The sequence below is a fragment of the Grus americana genome, chromosome 2 (genome assembly GCF_028858705.1).
Source record: "Grus americana isolate bGruAme1 chromosome 2, bGruAme1.mat, whole genome shotgun sequence".
In the NCBI taxonomy this organism is placed as follows: domain Eukaryota; kingdom Metazoa; phylum Chordata; class Aves; order Gruiformes; family Gruidae; genus Grus; species Grus americana.
In genome coordinates this window covers 165,904,663-165,923,493 of record NC_072853.1, presented here as the reverse complement: position 1 = coordinate 165,923,493, position 18,831 = coordinate 165,904,663, and the positions used below count along the sequence as shown (strand labels likewise).

Here is an 18,831-nt window from a genome sequence, read left to right as displayed (position 1 = left end):
CGGACTGAATTAACCTAAAATAGGTGATTCTGATTCCGAACTCTTTTCTGGCTTGCTGATTTTTCTTCTTTCTAATTGCTTCTTAGCCGAGAACAGGAGGAATCTACCACTGAGGAGGAGCAATTGCCCCAGATCCTTGATGAGCTTCATGATATTCATGTGGCACCTGGAGCATCACTGGCTAAATTTCACCTGAAGGTGAAAGGTAAGGGGAGCCCACAAGAGCTGTCAGTCGTTCCAGGTTTGCTGTCAGGTTGAGGTGCTGGACAAGGTTTTCCAATGTGCTCTTCTGCAGCTGTGACCCCAGTCATGCACCACTTTTGCACAAACCAGCTAGAAGAATGCGTCCCTGCTGATGAACGCTGATTTTTGCAGCAGACTCAAGCAGATTGTCTCATTCTGTGTCCATGTCTCCGGGCATAATTACAGGCATATGCTTCTGAAAACTGAGTCCTGTAATTCTCTGAGCACAATTGTTATGGAGGAGCAATAAGGAATAAAAAATGATTATGACGCTGTCCTTTATTCTCTTTAATAAATGAAACAGTCCTGGACTTGCCTTTCTCTATGACAGGGTTGCTGCTACAACCTAAAAAATGCAAAAACATCCTCCTGATGTTGACTGTCTGTGGTAGGGAGAGGTAGGGATTCTCTGTTTTCTCCAATTGCTGCCTATAAAAATGATGAGAACTGTTTTGGCTTCAACTTTTCTCTTTGTGTACGTTGCAAATCAGACCTAAGTGTTACCTTTCCAACCTGAAAGGCATTTGCACGTGCAACCAGTATGGGGAGTGCCAGAAACTGAAGAGACAGGAAAGAACTTTTACAGATAAATAGAATTTCATGAATTTGCAGCCATCCCTAATTGGGTAAATCCTTGAAACAGCAGCCCTGGGCAGAGTTGAGGATTCCTTAGCTCCTGCTCAGAAGGATCTGCCTGTTTGGAGATGCTCCCAAACCAATGTTGCCAATGCATTCTGTTCTCCGTGTCTGTAACTGCTCCTCGCAGGGTACCCGCAGCCTCGTCTCTACTGGTTCAAAAACGGACAGCCGCTAAAGGCCTCGGATCGCATCCTGAAAACTGATAAACAGGAATTCCACTCACTGGAAATTCGCGACGTCACTAAGGCAGATGCTGGCCAGTACTCAATATTTGTCATCAACTCTGCTGGTTCTGCATATTCGTCGGCCAGGCTGGTAGTCAAAGGTAGGTTCTGGACTATTTTTGGCACCTGCTTTTCCCTATTCCAGTGGCTCTTTCCATTTTATACAGTTATTTTTCTTGAGAAAGCCTACCAAGGTAATGCAAGTGAGGTGTGGAAGTCTGTAGATAAAAGATGGCATGCTTTATATCTTGGTTTACCTGTAAATTCACCGTCTGTCCCAAAGATGAGACAGGTAACTTCTCTGGGGTCTGACTGTTGTCTCATAAACATACATTTTATTCCTGTCCAACCTGATTAATTTTAATGATTCATTTTATTAAAACTGAGGGCCTCTTATACATCATGCTAATATTTCTGTGTAATATCTCCTGCAAGGAGTAATCCCCTGGAGTTACTTTTTTTTTTTTCTTTTCTTTTCTTCAACTTATGGACAGAAAGGTATTTGTACTTGTCCTTTTGTTTTTTCTCCTTGTGTTACAGATCCTGATGAGAAAGAAGAGCCATCAGAAACAGGTGAGAGAAGCCATAGCAGGTGATAGCAGAATCCCTAGGAATTTTTCAGTAGTCCAAACTCACACAGAAGGTGTCACCGTGTTTCATCAATAATGTCATTTTCAGATTCCCATGAGCAGCTGATACCACCAAGGTTCCTCGAAAGATTTACTAATAAAAAGGTGAAAAAAGATGCAAGCATCACATTATCTGTAAAAGTTGAAGGTAAGTGGATAGATACCTTGCCTCTCTGCATAAAACTTAAATTGCATAACTTCTAGACTCTCTCTGGCCGAAGTCATTGTAAACTCATCTACTGTATCTCAAGTCTGGGACTCTACTCCCAACTTTGTAAAAGACTTTATGTGCTTTACAGAAAAGCATCTTACTTATCTTCACCTCCATTTCCTTGTATGTAAAAGCAAGAATAACACTTACTAGTCTTATGAAGATGTGTTGATTAACAGTTTTGGTTTTACGAAAAGGTTTAATGTCCTTAGGAGTGTGCTGTATAAAGGTTTATGTTCCTTTATTATATATTATGCCTGTTATTCTTGGAAAAGTATCAGGAAACAGATCAAAATAGCATTTATTCACAGCATTGCTCATAATTGTAAGGAAGGAACACCATTAGGAAAATTAAAGCTCATTGCATTGATTTTCCTTTAGGACATCCACCACCAACCATTACTTGGCTGAAAGAAGAGTCTCAGGAAGACATCCTGTGGATCAAACCAGACACTCCTGGGTATAAACTTGCCAGTTCAAATATGCATCACAGCCTAATCCTGTTGGATGTTAAAAAGAAGTACAGTGGAGCTTACACATGCATTGCTACCAACAAGGCTGGCCAGTCCATCTGCACCGCCACCTTAGAAGTTGCAGATGGTAAATCTTTCTTACAATCCAAACGCATTCTCTATGTTCCCTTTCATACAGTGCCTAAGAGAAAAACAAGCGTGACTGATAAGGAAATTACTCGTCACAACTGAAAAAAAAGCATTTTCCCAAGATTAGCCATGACTTTGCTTGCCTTGCAAATGATGATACTTTTTACTTGTATAATGATGTTTTAGATTTCTGACCCTACCTTAGGTTAAGAGCAGCGTCTTTTCTATATAAACAGGAGACAAATCTGAGAAAAAACCAAATTAGCCACAGAGAAAAAAGGAAGAAAGGCAGTGTAAAGTAACTAGAAAAAGTTTTTAAAATTATTTTGAGTGCTTCAGTCTACTAAGATATTTTGCATTGTAGAGTTGCCTTAATACTTCTGGAGTTATTTGATACCCCTATTGCAGAGCTTTCCACGACATGTCCTGGCACATTCCCTGCAGTAAGAGAGGGACAAGCAAATATAGGCCGGGAGTAGGGGCAGCACTGTGACTGGAAACATTTTTCTGTTATCCTTCCTTGCATCCCACACTTCTATTGTACTAAGAGCTACAGGAGCATAGACTGAGCAGTGTAGAGAAATGGGGCAATCATTCACCTGTGTGAACAAGGAGAGGAGCAAATTATTTGTATCATATGAGTGGGAGTATGTATCCCAGGTCAGGAGCTGCTAACAGGGCAGATTCAGTATTCCAGTGTTCCCAGTAGTCCATGTCTAGAAAATGTGCCTACAGTAAATACATAAAAAGAACATTCTCTGCCTTCTGTCCTCTAATGATAAACCCTCATGTTGCAGTGAAAGAGGCTGAAGTTCTGACCCAGGAGCGTGTGATGGTGTCAGAAGCCATCATGACCACACTGGGGTAAGTGGTTGGCCACCCATGCTGGAGTGGAGCACTGCAGATATCATCCTGCAGAAGTTCCCATGGTTCACTTTTAGGCAGTGTTCACTTTGGACATCTTACATGCATGCCATGGCACCAGAGTTAAAATAGTTTGAGGTCCTAAGATGGAAAGTGCTATAAATACTCTAGCATCAATATCAGCCATTATACTTGATTATCAGGGAGGATAGGAAGAAGGACAAAAAAATAAAATTAAATTGAGTAGGTCGTATAAAATTCTTGCTACTTTTTCACCTCCTAAGCAGAATGCCAAAAAATTTCACAGGGTCAAGGTCTGACTGTTACTTGCCAACACTGAAACACACTAATGCTTCACAGAAGTACATGAAAAGGGTCTGCTCACAAACTTCTTGTTTATAAATGCACCTGAAGAATAACCTCCTCAATTTGCCATTCTTAGCTTGGATACTAGGCAGATACAGTCTGAAAAACATCATCCACCTGAACACACATTAGCTTCTAGAATATGTCTAGCCTAAAAGGCTTGACCAGCCTTCTTCTGAAGTGTGAAGAAAGTGAAGAAAGCTGCAGTGTGAATTCAGCTATTCCACTGTGACCTCTCCCACGGATGTGCCTGGGCTCTGTTAGGCATACTTAGTGGTTTATCATATATCAAACGGAATGAGCTTCCTCTTGCTTCCTATGCACTAAGAGAATTAGGGCGGATCGGCTTGTGCAATGAAACTTTGTATCCTGCCTCCAAAAAGCACAGGAATAGCAGAGGTGTTGACTTCAGGATGTTAGTGTTTTGGCAGAACTGTAGTCTTGGGAAACACCACAAACGCTCTTCATCAGATGCAAGCACATGCTGGTAGTTCTTCATGTCTGTGAAGCCATTTTCACTCAGTGTTGACAATATAGTCTCCTGCCCCTTTCCTGCTGGCATGAATGAATTTGGTGCTGGTAGAAGCTGTCAGTGTAGCAAGGCTCTCTTTGGACCTCAAAACCACTGCCGTACCAGTAGTCAGCTTTTCTCCCCAACACACGGCCATCCTGATGTGATGGGAACAGATCTCTTGGCAGGACCACAGCATCTGCATATTCTTCAGTCCTTGGTTTCCTGATGAAACCACTGGAAATTGTTGAGCATTAGTTCACTGAAAACTGACTGAGACTACAGATCCCACTAGACATAATGTCTCCAACTATAATAGTTTTATTTCAGTGTCAGCTGGGAATAAAGTCCCAGTAGCACCAGGGAGATGGAGGCTGCTTTGTTCTGCAACCCACTCCCTGAGCAGCCAGGTCTTCTCAAGCAACAGTTTGAAATAAAAGTCAGGAATAAAGATAATTCTCAGATGGGATTTGGCTCAAAGACTAAGACACCCAAGTGTTTCTGTGCCCACATGAGCCAGGTGCCCCAATTCTCATTTGTTTCCATGGCCCTGGTGCCTATCAGCTACCAGCACCTGCAGTCCAAACCAGAGTCCTCACCTACATATTCCCAGCCTTCACGCAGGAGGCAGAGAAGGAGGGTGTGTTTCTCATTTAGCTCTCCTTACTACACATTTTATTTTAACTTTTAAATCTGCTTTACTCTTTGTTTTTCAGGGCTATTCAACCCTCTGAAACAAGAGAAGGTAAGAGAAGCTATTTTCTCTCTCCTAATCCTGCCCTTCACATCTACAGCTGAGATTGTCTACGTGTTCCATGATTACCACCTACTTTCGTCCTGTTTTCTTGAAACTGTCTGAAATGTTGGAACTTTTCAGGACTGGTCTCTGTTCAAGGGTGAATTATTTGGATGAAATGTGAGCAAGCACAGTTTTGAAAACAGGGGAAGTGAAGAAAATCAGACCTTCCTCCCACATAAGCTTTTGTTACTCAAAAAAGATGACTTTCCAACAACATTGCTTGCTTAACAGAAAATTCTCTTTTCCAGGAGACCTTGAAGCTGGTAGAGAAGGTGTACCCAAAAGCCCTATTTCATTAGCTGATGTTGGCTCGGAAGAGTTCTTCCAGAAACTCACCTCACGTATTTCAGAAATGGTATCTGCAAAAATAAGTCAGGGTAAGGAACCTGGCAAACACAATTTAATTAATGTAGAAAAATATGCAATCTTTTTCTAGGTATCATTTGGACTTTAAATGTCAGTGAGCTTTATGAAGTAGGTTTTGTGACAATCATCCTGCATAAGCATATGAACATTCATAAATGTTTAGGACTAAGAAATTTTAGTAAGAGTCCATCCAAACTGCATGTCTCAGTCTACAGTTTTGAACTAGAAAAAAAAAAGCTATTACAGTAAACTAAGATGGCTAGTGTCCATTTTATGCATGCAGTGTTTATTTAAATAAGCAGGAGTAAGTGTAAGCTTTAGAGTGGAGGGCAAATTGTAAAAATTGAAGTGTATTTTGAACATCTTAGGTATTTTGAGTTCTTCAGCTATTCAGCACTCCTGAGTCTGAAAGCAATCCTGTTTTGAAGACTTCCAACATCTTCAAGTTTTAGCGCACAATGGGATTTTAAAATCAAGTTGAGGCTGAAAACTGTGTGCACGACTGTGCAGTAATCCAATGATTTGTTGAATTACATGAAAAATCCTAGTTTGTGTATCATATACTGATTATCTTGTAGTGAAATTTTGTCTGAAGCAAAAATAGAGACATTACCTCTCCTACAAATACTCTTGCAGTGCACTGGCAGCACATGTCGTAGGCATGCAACCTCATGTATTAAAACATCCCAATTATTTAGTCCTAACTATCAATAGAAGATCACACTAAATATTACAAATGCTCTCCTAGGGAGTATTTGTTTTTACGAAATTGCAAATTATTATAGATTTGGTTCATGTTCAAATTGGAGATCTTTATTTCACACTTCGCTGTTGCTCTGCATTTTAGCTACACTTCGAGTGCCAGGTGCAGAAAGTGATGATGAATCAAAAACTCCCTCTGCATCTCCTCGCCATGGACGATCCAGACCTTCATCCATTGCTCAGGAGTCTTCCTCTGAGTCTGAAGATGGGGATTCCAGAGGAGAGGTGTGAGATCTTTATGGACATGTTTGACACAAGGAGAAAACTTAATTTAGATTAACCAATCTCCTATCGTTTAAGGGTCTCCATCCCCTTTAGGGATGTACTTCACTTTAGTAGGTATATTTAGCAGTTAAATATTGGGTCCGTGATACAGATCACAGAGAATCAAATTCTGATGCCCTCTGCGTGATCTTGAATAAGTGGTTCAAGTCAATGTGGTCGAAACATACCCATTATTTGGTACCTTTTGCTTTCATGGCTGAGCTTTAGAAAGTCAGAGCTTGATTTTCTGTGGCTTTGGATGGAGTTGGTGAGAAGAATTTTGTTAAGAAGTTCTTCATGAGAAAAATGAGAATTTTGTGAAAATTAGAACTTTTTCAGGTGTTCATTTCAAACACATCCCTAAAAAAGAAATAATTAAAGCTTTGGAAGTGTAAACCTATTTTGACATTTTCAGGGCTGCTGTTTGTTTTCTCTTGGGAGAAAAATCCACTGTTTCATGGTGTAAATCCAGAACACCTCAGATAGTTTTGAAAATATGGCCTGAGCCTCCTAAAGATTTCATGTTCTATTTGCAAAAAGCAAACAGTTATTCTCTTTGCTGTAGGAGGGCTGGAGAATAAAACATTAAGCATTTATGTTCTGCTGGTGTTACTGTATTCTGTTTTCAGAGCACAAAATAACTGTTGTTTCACGCCTGCAGATCTTTGACGTCTACATGGTCACAGCTGACTACGTGCCTGCTGCTCCTGACAGGGAGACCATCACTTTGAAGGAAGGCCAATATGTGGAAGTCCTTGATTCAGCTCATCCTCTGAAGTGGCTGGTCAGGACTAAACCCACAAAATCCAGCCCCTCTCGACAGGGTTGGGTATCTCCAGCTTATCTGGACAAGAAATTAAAGGTGACTGATGGTGCTGTGGGTTTTTTTCATGTAAAATTACTAGCTCCTCTTGCAATTTAGAGCCATCCCTTTTGCAAGGAGTGATGGATGAGGAAGTTGTGGAAGAGTTCTGTAACATGATTGGACTTTTTCATGTTTTGATTAGGCAGTATTTCTGTATGTGTACAGGGGTGCCTGGGTTTGAAAGACCTAATCATCCTCCAGCAAAAAAAGAAATTTCACCCTAGCTTAGGAGTTGTTGAAAGGGATTGTGAACACACAAGGGATATTCCTCAGTCATTGATAAAAGCACTCTTAACTTAAAAGAATAATGTTTCTTTTTTCTTGTGTTTTAGTTGTCACCAGAGTGGGGAACAACAGAAGCTCCCGAGTTCCCTGGAGAGTTTGTTTCTGAAGACGAATATAAAAGGAAGCTGAGGTGAGCTTGTGTCATTTGGTATTTGCACCTGTGAGTTTTCCTGCCTTTGAACTAACATGAACGTTGGCATTTAGGTGCCTCCTGTCGGAGTCACTGGTTTTGTTCTGCTGAGTCCTGCCACCTCCCTTTTCCTGGAATCAAGCAAACCCTTGATTCTCTCAGACTTGTAATTTGTGATCTTTGATCGGGTTTTGCCATTGATTTCAGCCTAGGAAAATTCCAGGCAATCTAAATCATATTGGATGACTTGAAAGGCAGGTTTTACATGGTGTAATTGTGGAAGCTCTTTGATTTCACAAAATCCTAAATTACCTCTGTACTTTGAGGTTCCCTGAATCTGAGGATGATGTCTAAAGAGGGAGTGAAAGCACTCAACATTGTGTTACTCCCTTGCAGCGCAGCACACTACTGAGTGTGCTCTCATGGAGATATTTGCTTTCTTGATTGGGTAAAGTAGCGTTGAAGTTGCTACCATCTGCTGTACATAGATCCTTATGTTGCTCACGCTCTGTTTTATCTGCCCTAACAGTAGATATCTGTAAGGTATCACTCCATGAGCAGGGTGTCTAAGTTCCTCTTATGGTCAGGGGAGATCTAGTCAACACACTCCAGGAAGTCTGTTCCTCTGATCATATATCTCTGCTTTAGAGCCTAAAAGTCTCTCAGCATGTCAAGGATAATTGTGATGATTTTTCTGTGATTTCTTTTTGCCTATTGATTTTCCCTTCAGTGTTCTTATGCAAGAGCTGTTGATCTCAGAAGAGGATTACATTCAAGATCTACAGTTCCTCCAGACTCATCACCTTAAGTACACTGAGACCTGTCCCAATGTTCCAGGAGCTGTCGCCAGTCAGAGATCCACCATCTTCAGAAATATTGATGACATTGCTCGCTTCCATTCCAGGTGGGTGTTCCCACATGCCTTCATTTGAGAACAAAGAGCGGCTCACATATGTGGTGTCAGAGCCACAGTAGCTTATTACTGTGAAGGATGTGGAGCACTGGCAGTGCTGAGCTTCAAGGGAAGGGATCGTCCTTTTGGGATGATAGATGATGGCATAGCTTAAGTCAGAACACAGGGTTGGGACTCCCATAATAACCTTCAGAGCTTCAAAGCTTCATATGTCCAGCTTATTTCTTACCCTTTTCAGTGAATTTAATTGAGAAACAATGAATTATTATAAAAAGGTAGCATGGTCTTATAGGCACTTCAGTAGTGTCTTCATAGAGACACACATGAAGAAGAGTGTGGCCAGCAGGTCAAGGGAGGTTCTCCTCCTCCTCTACTCTGCCCTGGTGAGGCCACATCTGGAATATTGTGTCCAGTTCTGGGTTCCGCAGTTCAGGACAAGGAACTACTGAAGAGAGTCCAGTGGAGAGCTGCGAGGATGATGAGGGAACTGGAGTATCTCTTGTATGTGGAAAGGCTGAGAGAGCTGGGTCTGTTTAGCCTGGAGATGAGAAGACTCAGAGGGGATCTGATCAATACTTATAAATATTTAAAGGATGGATATCAAGAAGATGGGACCAGACTCTTTTCAATGGTGCCCAGTGACAGGACAAGGGGCAATGGGCACAAACTGGAACACAGGAAGTTCCATCTGAACATGAGGAAAAACTTCTTCACTTTAAGGGTGACCGAGCACTGGAACAGGCTGCCCAGAGAGGTTGTGGAGTCTCCTTCTCTGGAGAGATTCAAACCCTGCCTGGTTGTGATCCTGTGCAACCTGCTCTGGGTGATCCTGCTCTAGCAGGGGGGTTGGACTAGATGATCTCCAGAGGTCCCTTCCAACCCCAACCGTTCTGTGATTCTGTGACGTTCATCTAAAACTGATGCCAGCGTCCATGCATTGAAAACACACCCAGCTGTAGCAGGCTGCCCAGGTACAACACCGTGGTACAATGCCTCTGCCTACTCCAAGAAAGGATTTACTGCAGATCTGCTGTTCACAGACTTCCCAAGGTCCAGGCTGAAATACTTCTACTTGCCAGGGAGAGCTGGTGTTGTACAATGTTTTATATGCCTTAGGCTTTCCATTGCTAAGGGGCCTCTTTTTGCACCTTGACACTCGCTCTCATCGGAAGGGCTCGTTCTCATGCAAAGTCCCTATCAACAGCAGGAGTATCACAGTTTCTTCCCCATTTTCCTACCCTGTGGTCTTAATTTCTGGGTTACATTAGGTGGGGGAGGTCAATAATACACACACACAAAGCACCAGTGAGCATGCAGCATCTTCCCCAGGCAACGTGTGCTCTGATCAGTCCTGGTGGCTTCATAAGCAGGAGCAACAGATAAGGAGTTTGAGCAGGTTGCGATGAAAAGTATATATTTACTCTGGGGAAATCATTATGGGGGCACCACTTCTGCAGTGGGGAGGACACTTATGTGGGACATCTGGCACTTTTCCTGGATCAGTCATGAGAATAGATTTGCCTTCTCTTTCCTTCCCTCTTTCCCCTCTCCTTTTGTTTTTCCCCAAAAGTAACTTCAACTGCGAGGAGTGGTGCATGCCATCAGCTACTGACACGGCTAAAAATCTTTGTGCGTGTGAACCTATCCCAACATCCTTCGTGAAACAAAGTGGGGATCTATTTCTTCACTCATGTGGATGGCTCGTTGATCCTTTAACTGAGGCATAAAGACCTGGGAAAGGGTTAACTTCCCAACTTGAGCTGAGCCCTTAAAAGTTATCCCTACCTTCTTTGCAGGGCATTTCATATATTCAAGCTAAGAGGGGCAACATCGTGCTGGATGAAGAGGCATTGAGAAATTTAATGCTAATGTGACAACATCCCTCGTTTCCCCCAGTCATTTCCTTTAATCTGTGTTAACCTGAAATTGCCTGATTTACAAGTCTGGCTGCTGGGACCATGTTCGAGCCTCATTCCATCACCTTCTTCTCACATGTCCTTGTCTCCACAGTGTCTTCCTCCGGGGCTTGCAGAAATGTGACACTGATGATGACGTGGCCATGTGCTTTATCAAGCACGAAGCAGAGTTTAATAAGTACATCCAGTACCTGGTGGGGAGGGTACAGGCCGAGTCGATTGTTGTCAGCAAAGCTGTCCAGGATTTCTACAAGGTAAAACAGTAACCAAAGTACCTGCTGAACATGCATCCTATAACCCACTGCATCAAGAAATGTAGTTATTAATCACAAATGTGATCCTGAAAAGAATTATTAAATGTTTTTGTGGGAAATCATTGTTAAATATAATAATTCTGTATTCACTGTCTAGCTCTTCCTGGTCACACAGTCAATATGGGAACATATTTACATATGTTTATGCATTTATGAGTATTATAAAGATTATACAGATATGAATGTGGCTGTGATTATGTAATTGTAATTAAGGCATGTTTTAAGGGCCACCACATTATAAGACCAAGCAAACTCACGTAAAATGTTAGTACAGATAGGAAAATCCTGTTTCTCCTCTCCAGCTGCTGAGGATTGAAGTTCACTAGTGAAAACGTACACACAACACTCCAGATCCATGAGCACATGCATGTTTGTTGGATCCCTTGAGTAGCTCCTATGTCCACCCGATACCCCTGCACAGATCCTGAGCACTTTTACCTTCTCCACGAATCTCCTACTCTGCAGCTAGTCCAGCCTGACGCTCGCTAAAAAACAAATGCACACATTTGCGCTCACCCCACATTCACAGATCCCTCAAGTTATCAGCACAAACTCTCGGCCTCCCTAATGTCCATGCCTGGATCCTGGGTCTCCTACTCGCATCTAGTCCAGCTTGAAGTTTGCTGGTGAATTGCACACAGTTGCACCCACGTGCACCAGGTCAGTGGAAAGGATAAACATCCAGTTCAGTGGCTGATGTCCTAGCACCTTCCCACTCCAGGTGCCAGTGCCAACACCCTTACTCGCTCCGGTCACTGGCACTGCAAACACACGGACCACTCTCAACTGAGGTCTGGTATGAGTTGCTGGCACTGAGTTTACTCGCTCCTGCCATCCCACCCACCGAAAGCACTGGTCTTTCCGGTCACACCATCTGGTTCTGCAAGCTTTGGATCACATTTCCCCAGCATCAGTCCTGCACTGGAAAAGCAGACAAATTCATTATTTCGGACATCTTGCAGTCTAAAATGATAGCTAGCCGGTAAAGGATGGGGTTACAGATGTCCAAAACATGGAGTAGTAAGGTCCTGTAAATCTACCCAACTTTGGCTGAGTTAGGTCTATGAACCAGCATCATATGAGCATTTTCCAGGGAGTAATCTTTTCTATGTTCTTTATAACAACCTTTCCTCATTCTTCTATGTATTTTTTTTTTCAGAGATACACAGATGAAATTTTAACTAATGAAGATCCTTCACAGCCGCTTATCCCACCACTGCAGCACTACCTGGAAAAACCCATAAACAGGATCCAGCAGTATCAGACTATAATCAAGGTGAAGAGCTTTTGTTATACATGTATATCTGATAGGTCTATGTTCTGCCTTGTGCAGCTTGTGTAGAAAAAGACTTTATTTTTATTTCATATTTCTTGGCTTCCTTCTGATGCAACTACAATTGAAAGCTGCTTGAGTAAGACAGTAATCATCACCCAGTGATGGTGCTCTCTAAATAGTTTTGTAAATGTAAATCCAGGTAGAGGTTCACAGTTTCTAAACCCAAAATGGCAAGCTTTATCTGAGTGATCTTTAAATATATGCATATCCATATATTAAAAAAATATGCTTATATACATATATATATGAATACATGTATGTATATAACCATGACAAGTATGAATTTGCTTCACATTCAGCAACAGGTATGTTATTTAAAAAAAGCAGTTTCCAATGTGTAAGATATTGGCTTACCACTTTCTTTCCCTGTATATCATACTGATGTTACAGTAAGTTGAAATATTTGTATTCTGAAAAGCTTTGCCCCATTCTACCATCCTGAAATGTTTCATCTTTCAAGCTTTCATCTATCCTACTATTTCAGGTTCTAGCCCAGACCACAAACAAACATTTCAAAGCAGCATTTTAAACAGTATTTTACATAGGAACTAGCACTAGGATATCCAGGAAGGAGACAATCATGCCAAAATATTTTTGTATTCTAGTGTTACACAAGTAAGCAGTTTGAATAGTTTGAAGAACATTAAGTTTCTAATTTTGAGCACATGCCTGCACACAAACATCAACATTTTTAAGGGTCTCTTGGAAGAGAAGAGCAAGCATGGGCACTTTCCATGCCTTCATAGCTAAAAAAGAGGAATAGGAACAAACGTGAGAAGTACAGGATAACTGCCATTTTGTATTTTTTCCAACCTCTCATTTTATTACCCTAATATTGACTCCTAGTTTAGCACTGGCACATGAATTGCTTGCCTCGTGGTAGCATCAGGGTGAGCACAAGAGATATGCAATGGATACACTTAGGATTGCTTTGGGATTTTTTTTGGTTTTCAGTCCCTGGAGCATATCTGATATTGCTTCAACTTTGTTTAACATCAATTGTTGTAAGGAAAAGCCAGACTGGTTAGTCGTTAAGGCTACAGAACGTGTAGGAAAGAAGAGACTTTAGTAGCTAAGCAGCACATTGTGAAAGAATGGGATAAAAGTTGTTCAGATGAAAGAGCTGGAACAGACATCGAGAAACTCTCCGGCTGTCAAGGAATTTTTTTTTTTCCCCCTGACTGCCTAGTAACATTTTCTTCACTTATCTACAGGAATTAATCCGAAACAAAGCAAGAAGTAGCCAAAACTGCACTTTGCTGGAGCAGGCTTACGCTATTGTGTCTGCCCTCACCCGAAGAGCAGAAAACAACCTCCATGTCTCACTCATTGAGAATTATCCGGGCACCTTGGAAAGCCTTGGTGAACCCATACGACAGGTAACTCTAATTTCTCAGTCAGTGTTAGTGCTATGCATGCCTTCACTAGGTTCTAAGTAGCCTTAGGTCCTACGAGAAGCTCCTTTAGAAATCATATCTGAAAGAGACTATTTGCTTATTGCCTTTCTTACTGTTCAGAGAGATGGGTCTCCTGGCTTGATTAAGGTTTGAAGCACCAGAGTGTAGATGTTTATGGAGCGATTCACACACAATGTAGTATTTGCCTTTCCAACCCGCTCATCAAACAGTAACAGGTTTGTTCTGGGCCCCTAGATGATTTTAAAGCATTTTGTTTTTTCCTACTCCTCTCATTACTGGCAAGCTACATGGACCGACTCCTGAAATTACTGGCATCAGTGGGTTTTCCTGTAGATTCCTCAAGGGTTAGAAGCTCACTGGGCCTTTCCAATCTACATTCTTTCATTTCATGGAATCATAGAATGGTTTGGGTGGGAAGGGACCTCAAAGATCATCTAGTTCCAAAGTTCCAACCCCCTGCCATGGGCAGGGACACCCTCCACTAGACCAGGTTGCCCAAAGCCTCATCCAATGTGGCCTTAAAGACTTCCAGGGATTTGGAACATTTCACACAGTTCTTTCGAAAAGCCTAGTTTGCTGGGACGTTGGTACAAGGTAGCATAGTATACATTGGATACGCTCCATGTGAAAACATTAGATCAATTTATGGATATTCTCCTATGACTGTTCATACATCTTCAGAAGACCTGCATGCTCTTCCAGATCTCTTTCATGAAACAGATGTGTGTTTTAGGAGCACAAAAGACAGGTCACCCAGCTATTGGGACACTAGTCTAGGACTTTCAACATCCTTACTCAAATTCCTGTTTCTTTGTAGACTTATTGTGTCATGTTGGGCAAGTCATTTACTCTGCCTGTTTGTACCCTATGACTTGCATCGGAATTACAATGTATTGCTGAGTGGAGTTGTAAAGCTGAATTACAGTGATAATGAGATACGCTGGTGGGGATTCATCTATCCACATTTAGACATTAAAAAAAAAAAAAAAAAAAAAAGAGTCCAGTGAACCACACCCCAAGAGTACTTACTTATCCCTAATGATGCCAGGGGGAACCCATGTCATGAACTGAGATATGTGAAATAAATGTCCTGCTCTGGTAAGGAGACCAAGTGAGCAGATAAAGTGTCTGCATAACACACTGGATATAATTTTCCATTAACATCAGTACTGGTGGTGTATGCCAGCTTGACAAGAGCTCTGTATTTTTCTGGCAACAAAGAATACCATTTAAAGGTCAAAGTAAAGACAAACACTGAGTGCACCCCTGTTGGTGCTGTCAGTCTGATGTGTCACCTTGAGCATTAGAAACGATCTGCTGTGCTGTAATAAAACAGAGATGCATAAGATGATGAAGTAACAGTAAACATTTGTTATCTGTTCACTGAAAAATCATGGTGTGATATCATCATGGTAATTTTTCCAGAGTTATCATTATATGCTCTTCCTTCTTTTTTCCTATCAGGGCCACTTCATTGTGTGGGAAGGAGCTCCAGGAGCTAGAATGGCATGGAAAGGACACAAAAGACATGTCTTCCTCTTCAAAAATTATATTGTGATCTGCAAACCAAAGCGAGACACAAAGACAGACACCTACAGTTACATCTTCAAGAACATCATGAAGGTCTGATCATTATATCCTCAACTAGAGCATTTCTCTGTCATTGAGAACTTCACATTTATATCCAGCTTCTGGTTATCTCATTGGACATTTCATTAATCCTTTTGAGCTATTCCTTTGTTTCTGAAAGTCTTTGAAGCACAAGTAGAATCTTTGTCTATCCCAAAATCTGTTAAACCCGTCAGAAACCTGTCAGAAACCATCACAAGCATGGGTGGATTTTTACCATGCAGCAGTGACATTACATATACAAGTGTTTATTCATCTCTGTTACCTCACTGAGTTAACTGCATAAGTATGTGCTATTGATGAGAATTTTGCTGTCTATAGTATTTGCTAGTATTTGTAGATCTTTGGTTTTGGCAGTCTGCAATGTTGGTAGTAAATTGGAGGAAATGCTGTTTTAGTCATGTGCTACACTCCCAGTGTTTCTCTCTGCTGGTTATGTCATTTCCTGACACCAATTCCTGTTAAGAACTGAAAAATTCAGAGGATTTGACCAGCTCATCTTCAGACATTCAGGGCTTAGGTTAAAACTGCAGAAAGTTTTCCCAAGGCAGTAGATGCTCAACTCCAATAAAAACCAACCAACAAAAAACCACATGGAGCTCTTGATCAAGCCCAGTCAGGGTTTTCTGAAAGTCCTTATCTCTATCCTCATTGATATTCATAGACAGATTTTTTTTTTCAAGAAAAAAAAAAAACAAAAACGGGATGCTTTGTCCATAGAGTGCATGCTCTGTAATTTATTTTCCTGTTGTCCCTAATTGTGCTGATCCTGGGCCCAACAGTGCTGCACTGGAGGGGCAGTGTGACCCACCCTTGGGATACCTTTTAATGCTGGATGTTATTTTCCTGAAATGTGATAATTACTCCCAGGAAAATGTCTGTTTGATAACCAGAAAGTCAAGCATACTGAGGAAAGGATTGCAAAGCGACCCTGATTGCTATTCAGCCAAAGCCACGTTGCATTGCTCGTGCAATCTGAAAAATCTTTAAAAGCGGTGTAAATTATCCCTTTTGCTGTTGGAGCTTCTCATATAGCTTTAATTGGAATGGCACAACTCATGTCCACTGAAGAGGGTACAGACAGGCAGCAGGACTCTTGCTGGTGTTTAATAGTTGTTTCCATTTCAAACCTTGATGGAAGATGGTTCCGATTCACAAAAGCTAGGTCCAGGTCTGAACTGTCCTAAGCTCTGGGATTTCAGTTGGTGGAAAGGTTCTGGCTGAAATTCTGCCTAAAGAACACAGGATGTGTGTTGACTTTCTCATCCTTCTGTCGCGCAGCTGAACAACATAGACGTGAATGACCTTGTGGAAGGGGATGACCGGGCGTTTGAGATCTGGCATGAACGGGAAGACTTGGTCCGCAAGTACCTCCTTCAGGCACGTACAGTGAATATCAAGAACTCCTGGTTGAAGGACATCTGTGGCATACAGCAGCGGATCAGCGAGCCTGTCTGGAGTGAGTATGGCCCAAGACAGCCCAAAACTCCTGTTTTTTTCCTTGGGTGGTCTCCCTGATTCAGGAAGGAGATTAGCAGAAGAGGGAGAGAAACCATTTAGGGTCATCTGCCACCTCTTAAACTGAACTAGGGTTGGAGGTTTTCCTTTAATCACATCACAGACTGCTCTACGTAACAACTTGCATGACTGGACAGCAAGCAGTAAGCTTTAACTGGAATGGCTATAGCAGTGTTAGGACCTCCACCTGAGCTGGGGAAGGCAGCTTTATCGGGATGGGACAGTGGTGTTTGACTCTCTCCATTTACCATCAAGGGACCCAAGACCATACATCACTAAAGAGATTAAGTTTACATGACAGAGGTCCCACAGGACCCGTATAGGTTTTTAAGCAATAGCAGAGCAGATGAGTAACTTTCCAGTTTTTCTTCAGTGTCCATAACCCACGTGTGGAAGATACAGGCTGATGAGCTGAGAAAAGCTGGCTGTTGCTGCCTGTTTCAACTCATGTGGGTTGATCCTCCGTTGATGGAGGATTAGAGTCAGAGACTGAAGTAGTTGCTCAGTTCCCTGTCAATACATTTTTGTCAATAAGCAGAGGATGTTCTTTTCCAGAAAAATAGCCCAGAAAATGTGCATCAATGGAGAAGAGAAACAAGTTATTGAAACTTATAAAAAACAAATTGCAGAGTTGGCACTAGAGATGTATTTGATCTGGCAGGGATTGCAGAAGGGTACATGACCACAGAATTTAGGCCCTGGCCCGCTGCATGAAGAGCATCACACTCCAGTGGGAAAAGAAGTCTCAGGACCTGACCCAGAGTCCTTCTCACATCAGTATAAAGCCCACTGTGACTTCGCTGGGTACCAAATATTCCAGTTGACTTCTGGCTTATATTGCTGTATCTGGGTACATGGGTTTGCTTTGAATCTTGTCACTCAGGCTGCTTTGTCTTCACTGTCATTTGAGATTCCACCAATTTTCTACCCACAAAATTTAATTGCAGGGATATTATATCTTTATTGTCCAGGTACAAGCTAGAAATGGCGCACTTTACAGTGTATGGAAATTTGGCATCTTAAAGTGTCAGGACAGAGTTGGGTCAGGGTCTAAATACTGAAAATAAGTCTGGGAACTTTATTTTTGTGCTTTTAATGAGGTGTTCTAATGAGGAGGACTATCAGAATAATTTTGCATAGTTTCATGTGGTAGCAATTACTTAGAATAAAAGTCTCTTAAAGCATAGATTTTATTGTATGGAGACCAACAGAATGCTAGTTTGGATATCAAGGGTACCTTTTAATTGGGGAATTATGTTAACTGTGACTGCTATGTAGTGTCTGAATAATGGACGTGCTTATTAAAAACATGGCCTAAAATACTTCCAGATCAGCAATACATCCCCCCCCCTTTTTTTTTTATAGCCCATCTTTATAGCCAACAATAGACATTTGACAGACTGAATTTAGTCTCAGATAAGCAAGGACTGCGTGTCACCTGGCAAGTCATTAGCTGCTAAAATTTCCTGTTCAGCTTTCCATTCTGAACCTCACAGGTTTCCAAAAAATTATACCTATTCTTATCTTACTTTGCAGCAGCCATCCTATGGACAGAGCCCTCGTCCTCCAGACTAACATGCTTATTCTGATGTTTCAGTACCTCCAGACTTTGAGGAAGAACTGGCAGATTGTACAGCTGAGCTGGGAGAGACAGTCAAGCTGGCTTGCAAAGTTACGGGAGCTCCCAAGCCATCTGTCAGCTGGTACAAAGGTATGAGCAGCAGGTCATGAAGTGCACCCTCCAAGTTTGTTCTCCATCTATCTTGTTTTGTGCTAATTGGTTAGTGGGTAATCTAAAAGCTGACCACCTAGAGATACCCAAGTCTAGACTTACAGTTAGCTACTAAACAACCCAAGTAACGTAGATCTTCTCGTAAGCTGTTATACCCTGTTTTTTCAGGTTTGCCTATTAGCCCATATGAATCCACATCTTGTGGCAGTTAGACAACTTCTAGTAAATTAACAACTTGTTTGAACTAGCTCAGATGTTTTCACAGGCAGCTGTGTGGGCACGCTCTTTTCCCCAG

The 18,831-nt window shown here is 41.8% G+C and overlaps 1 protein-coding gene across 19 annotated transcripts in view; it reads left to right on the top strand.

Annotated features, from left to right (window-relative positions):
- Nucleotides 1-18,831, top strand: part of OBSCN (obscurin, cytoskeletal calmodulin and titin-interacting RhoGEF) — a 199,853-nt gene that overhangs the window by 132,261 nt on the left and 48,761 nt on the right. For all 19 annotated transcript variants that reach the window (XM_054814826.1, XM_054814829.1, XM_054814834.1 and 16 more), the window contains 18 exons: nt 87-205; nt 1,010-1,207; nt 1,647-1,679; nt 1,785-1,883; nt 2,328-2,546; nt 3,346-3,412; nt 5,006-5,034; nt 5,337-5,465; nt 6,302-6,441; nt 7,142-7,342; nt 7,678-7,760; nt 8,491-8,664; nt 10,684-10,843; nt 12,063-12,179; nt 13,454-13,618; nt 15,122-15,280; nt 16,568-16,745; nt 18,402-18,515. In XM_054814826.1, the coding sequence (XP_054670801.1) occupies nt 87-205; nt 1,010-1,207; nt 1,647-1,679; nt 1,785-1,883; nt 2,328-2,546; nt 3,346-3,412; nt 5,006-5,034; nt 5,337-5,465; nt 6,302-6,441; nt 7,142-7,342; nt 7,678-7,760; nt 8,491-8,664; nt 10,684-10,843; nt 12,063-12,179; nt 13,454-13,618; nt 15,122-15,280; nt 16,568-16,745; nt 18,402-18,515 (2,384 nt within the window). The remainder of the gene's footprint in view (nt 1-86; nt 206-1,009; nt 1,208-1,646; nt 1,680-1,784; nt 1,884-2,327; nt 2,547-3,345; nt 3,413-5,005; nt 5,035-5,336; nt 5,466-6,301; nt 6,442-7,141; nt 7,343-7,677; nt 7,761-8,490; nt 8,665-10,683; nt 10,844-12,062; nt 12,180-13,453; nt 13,619-15,121; nt 15,281-16,567; nt 16,746-18,401; nt 18,516-18,831) is intronic.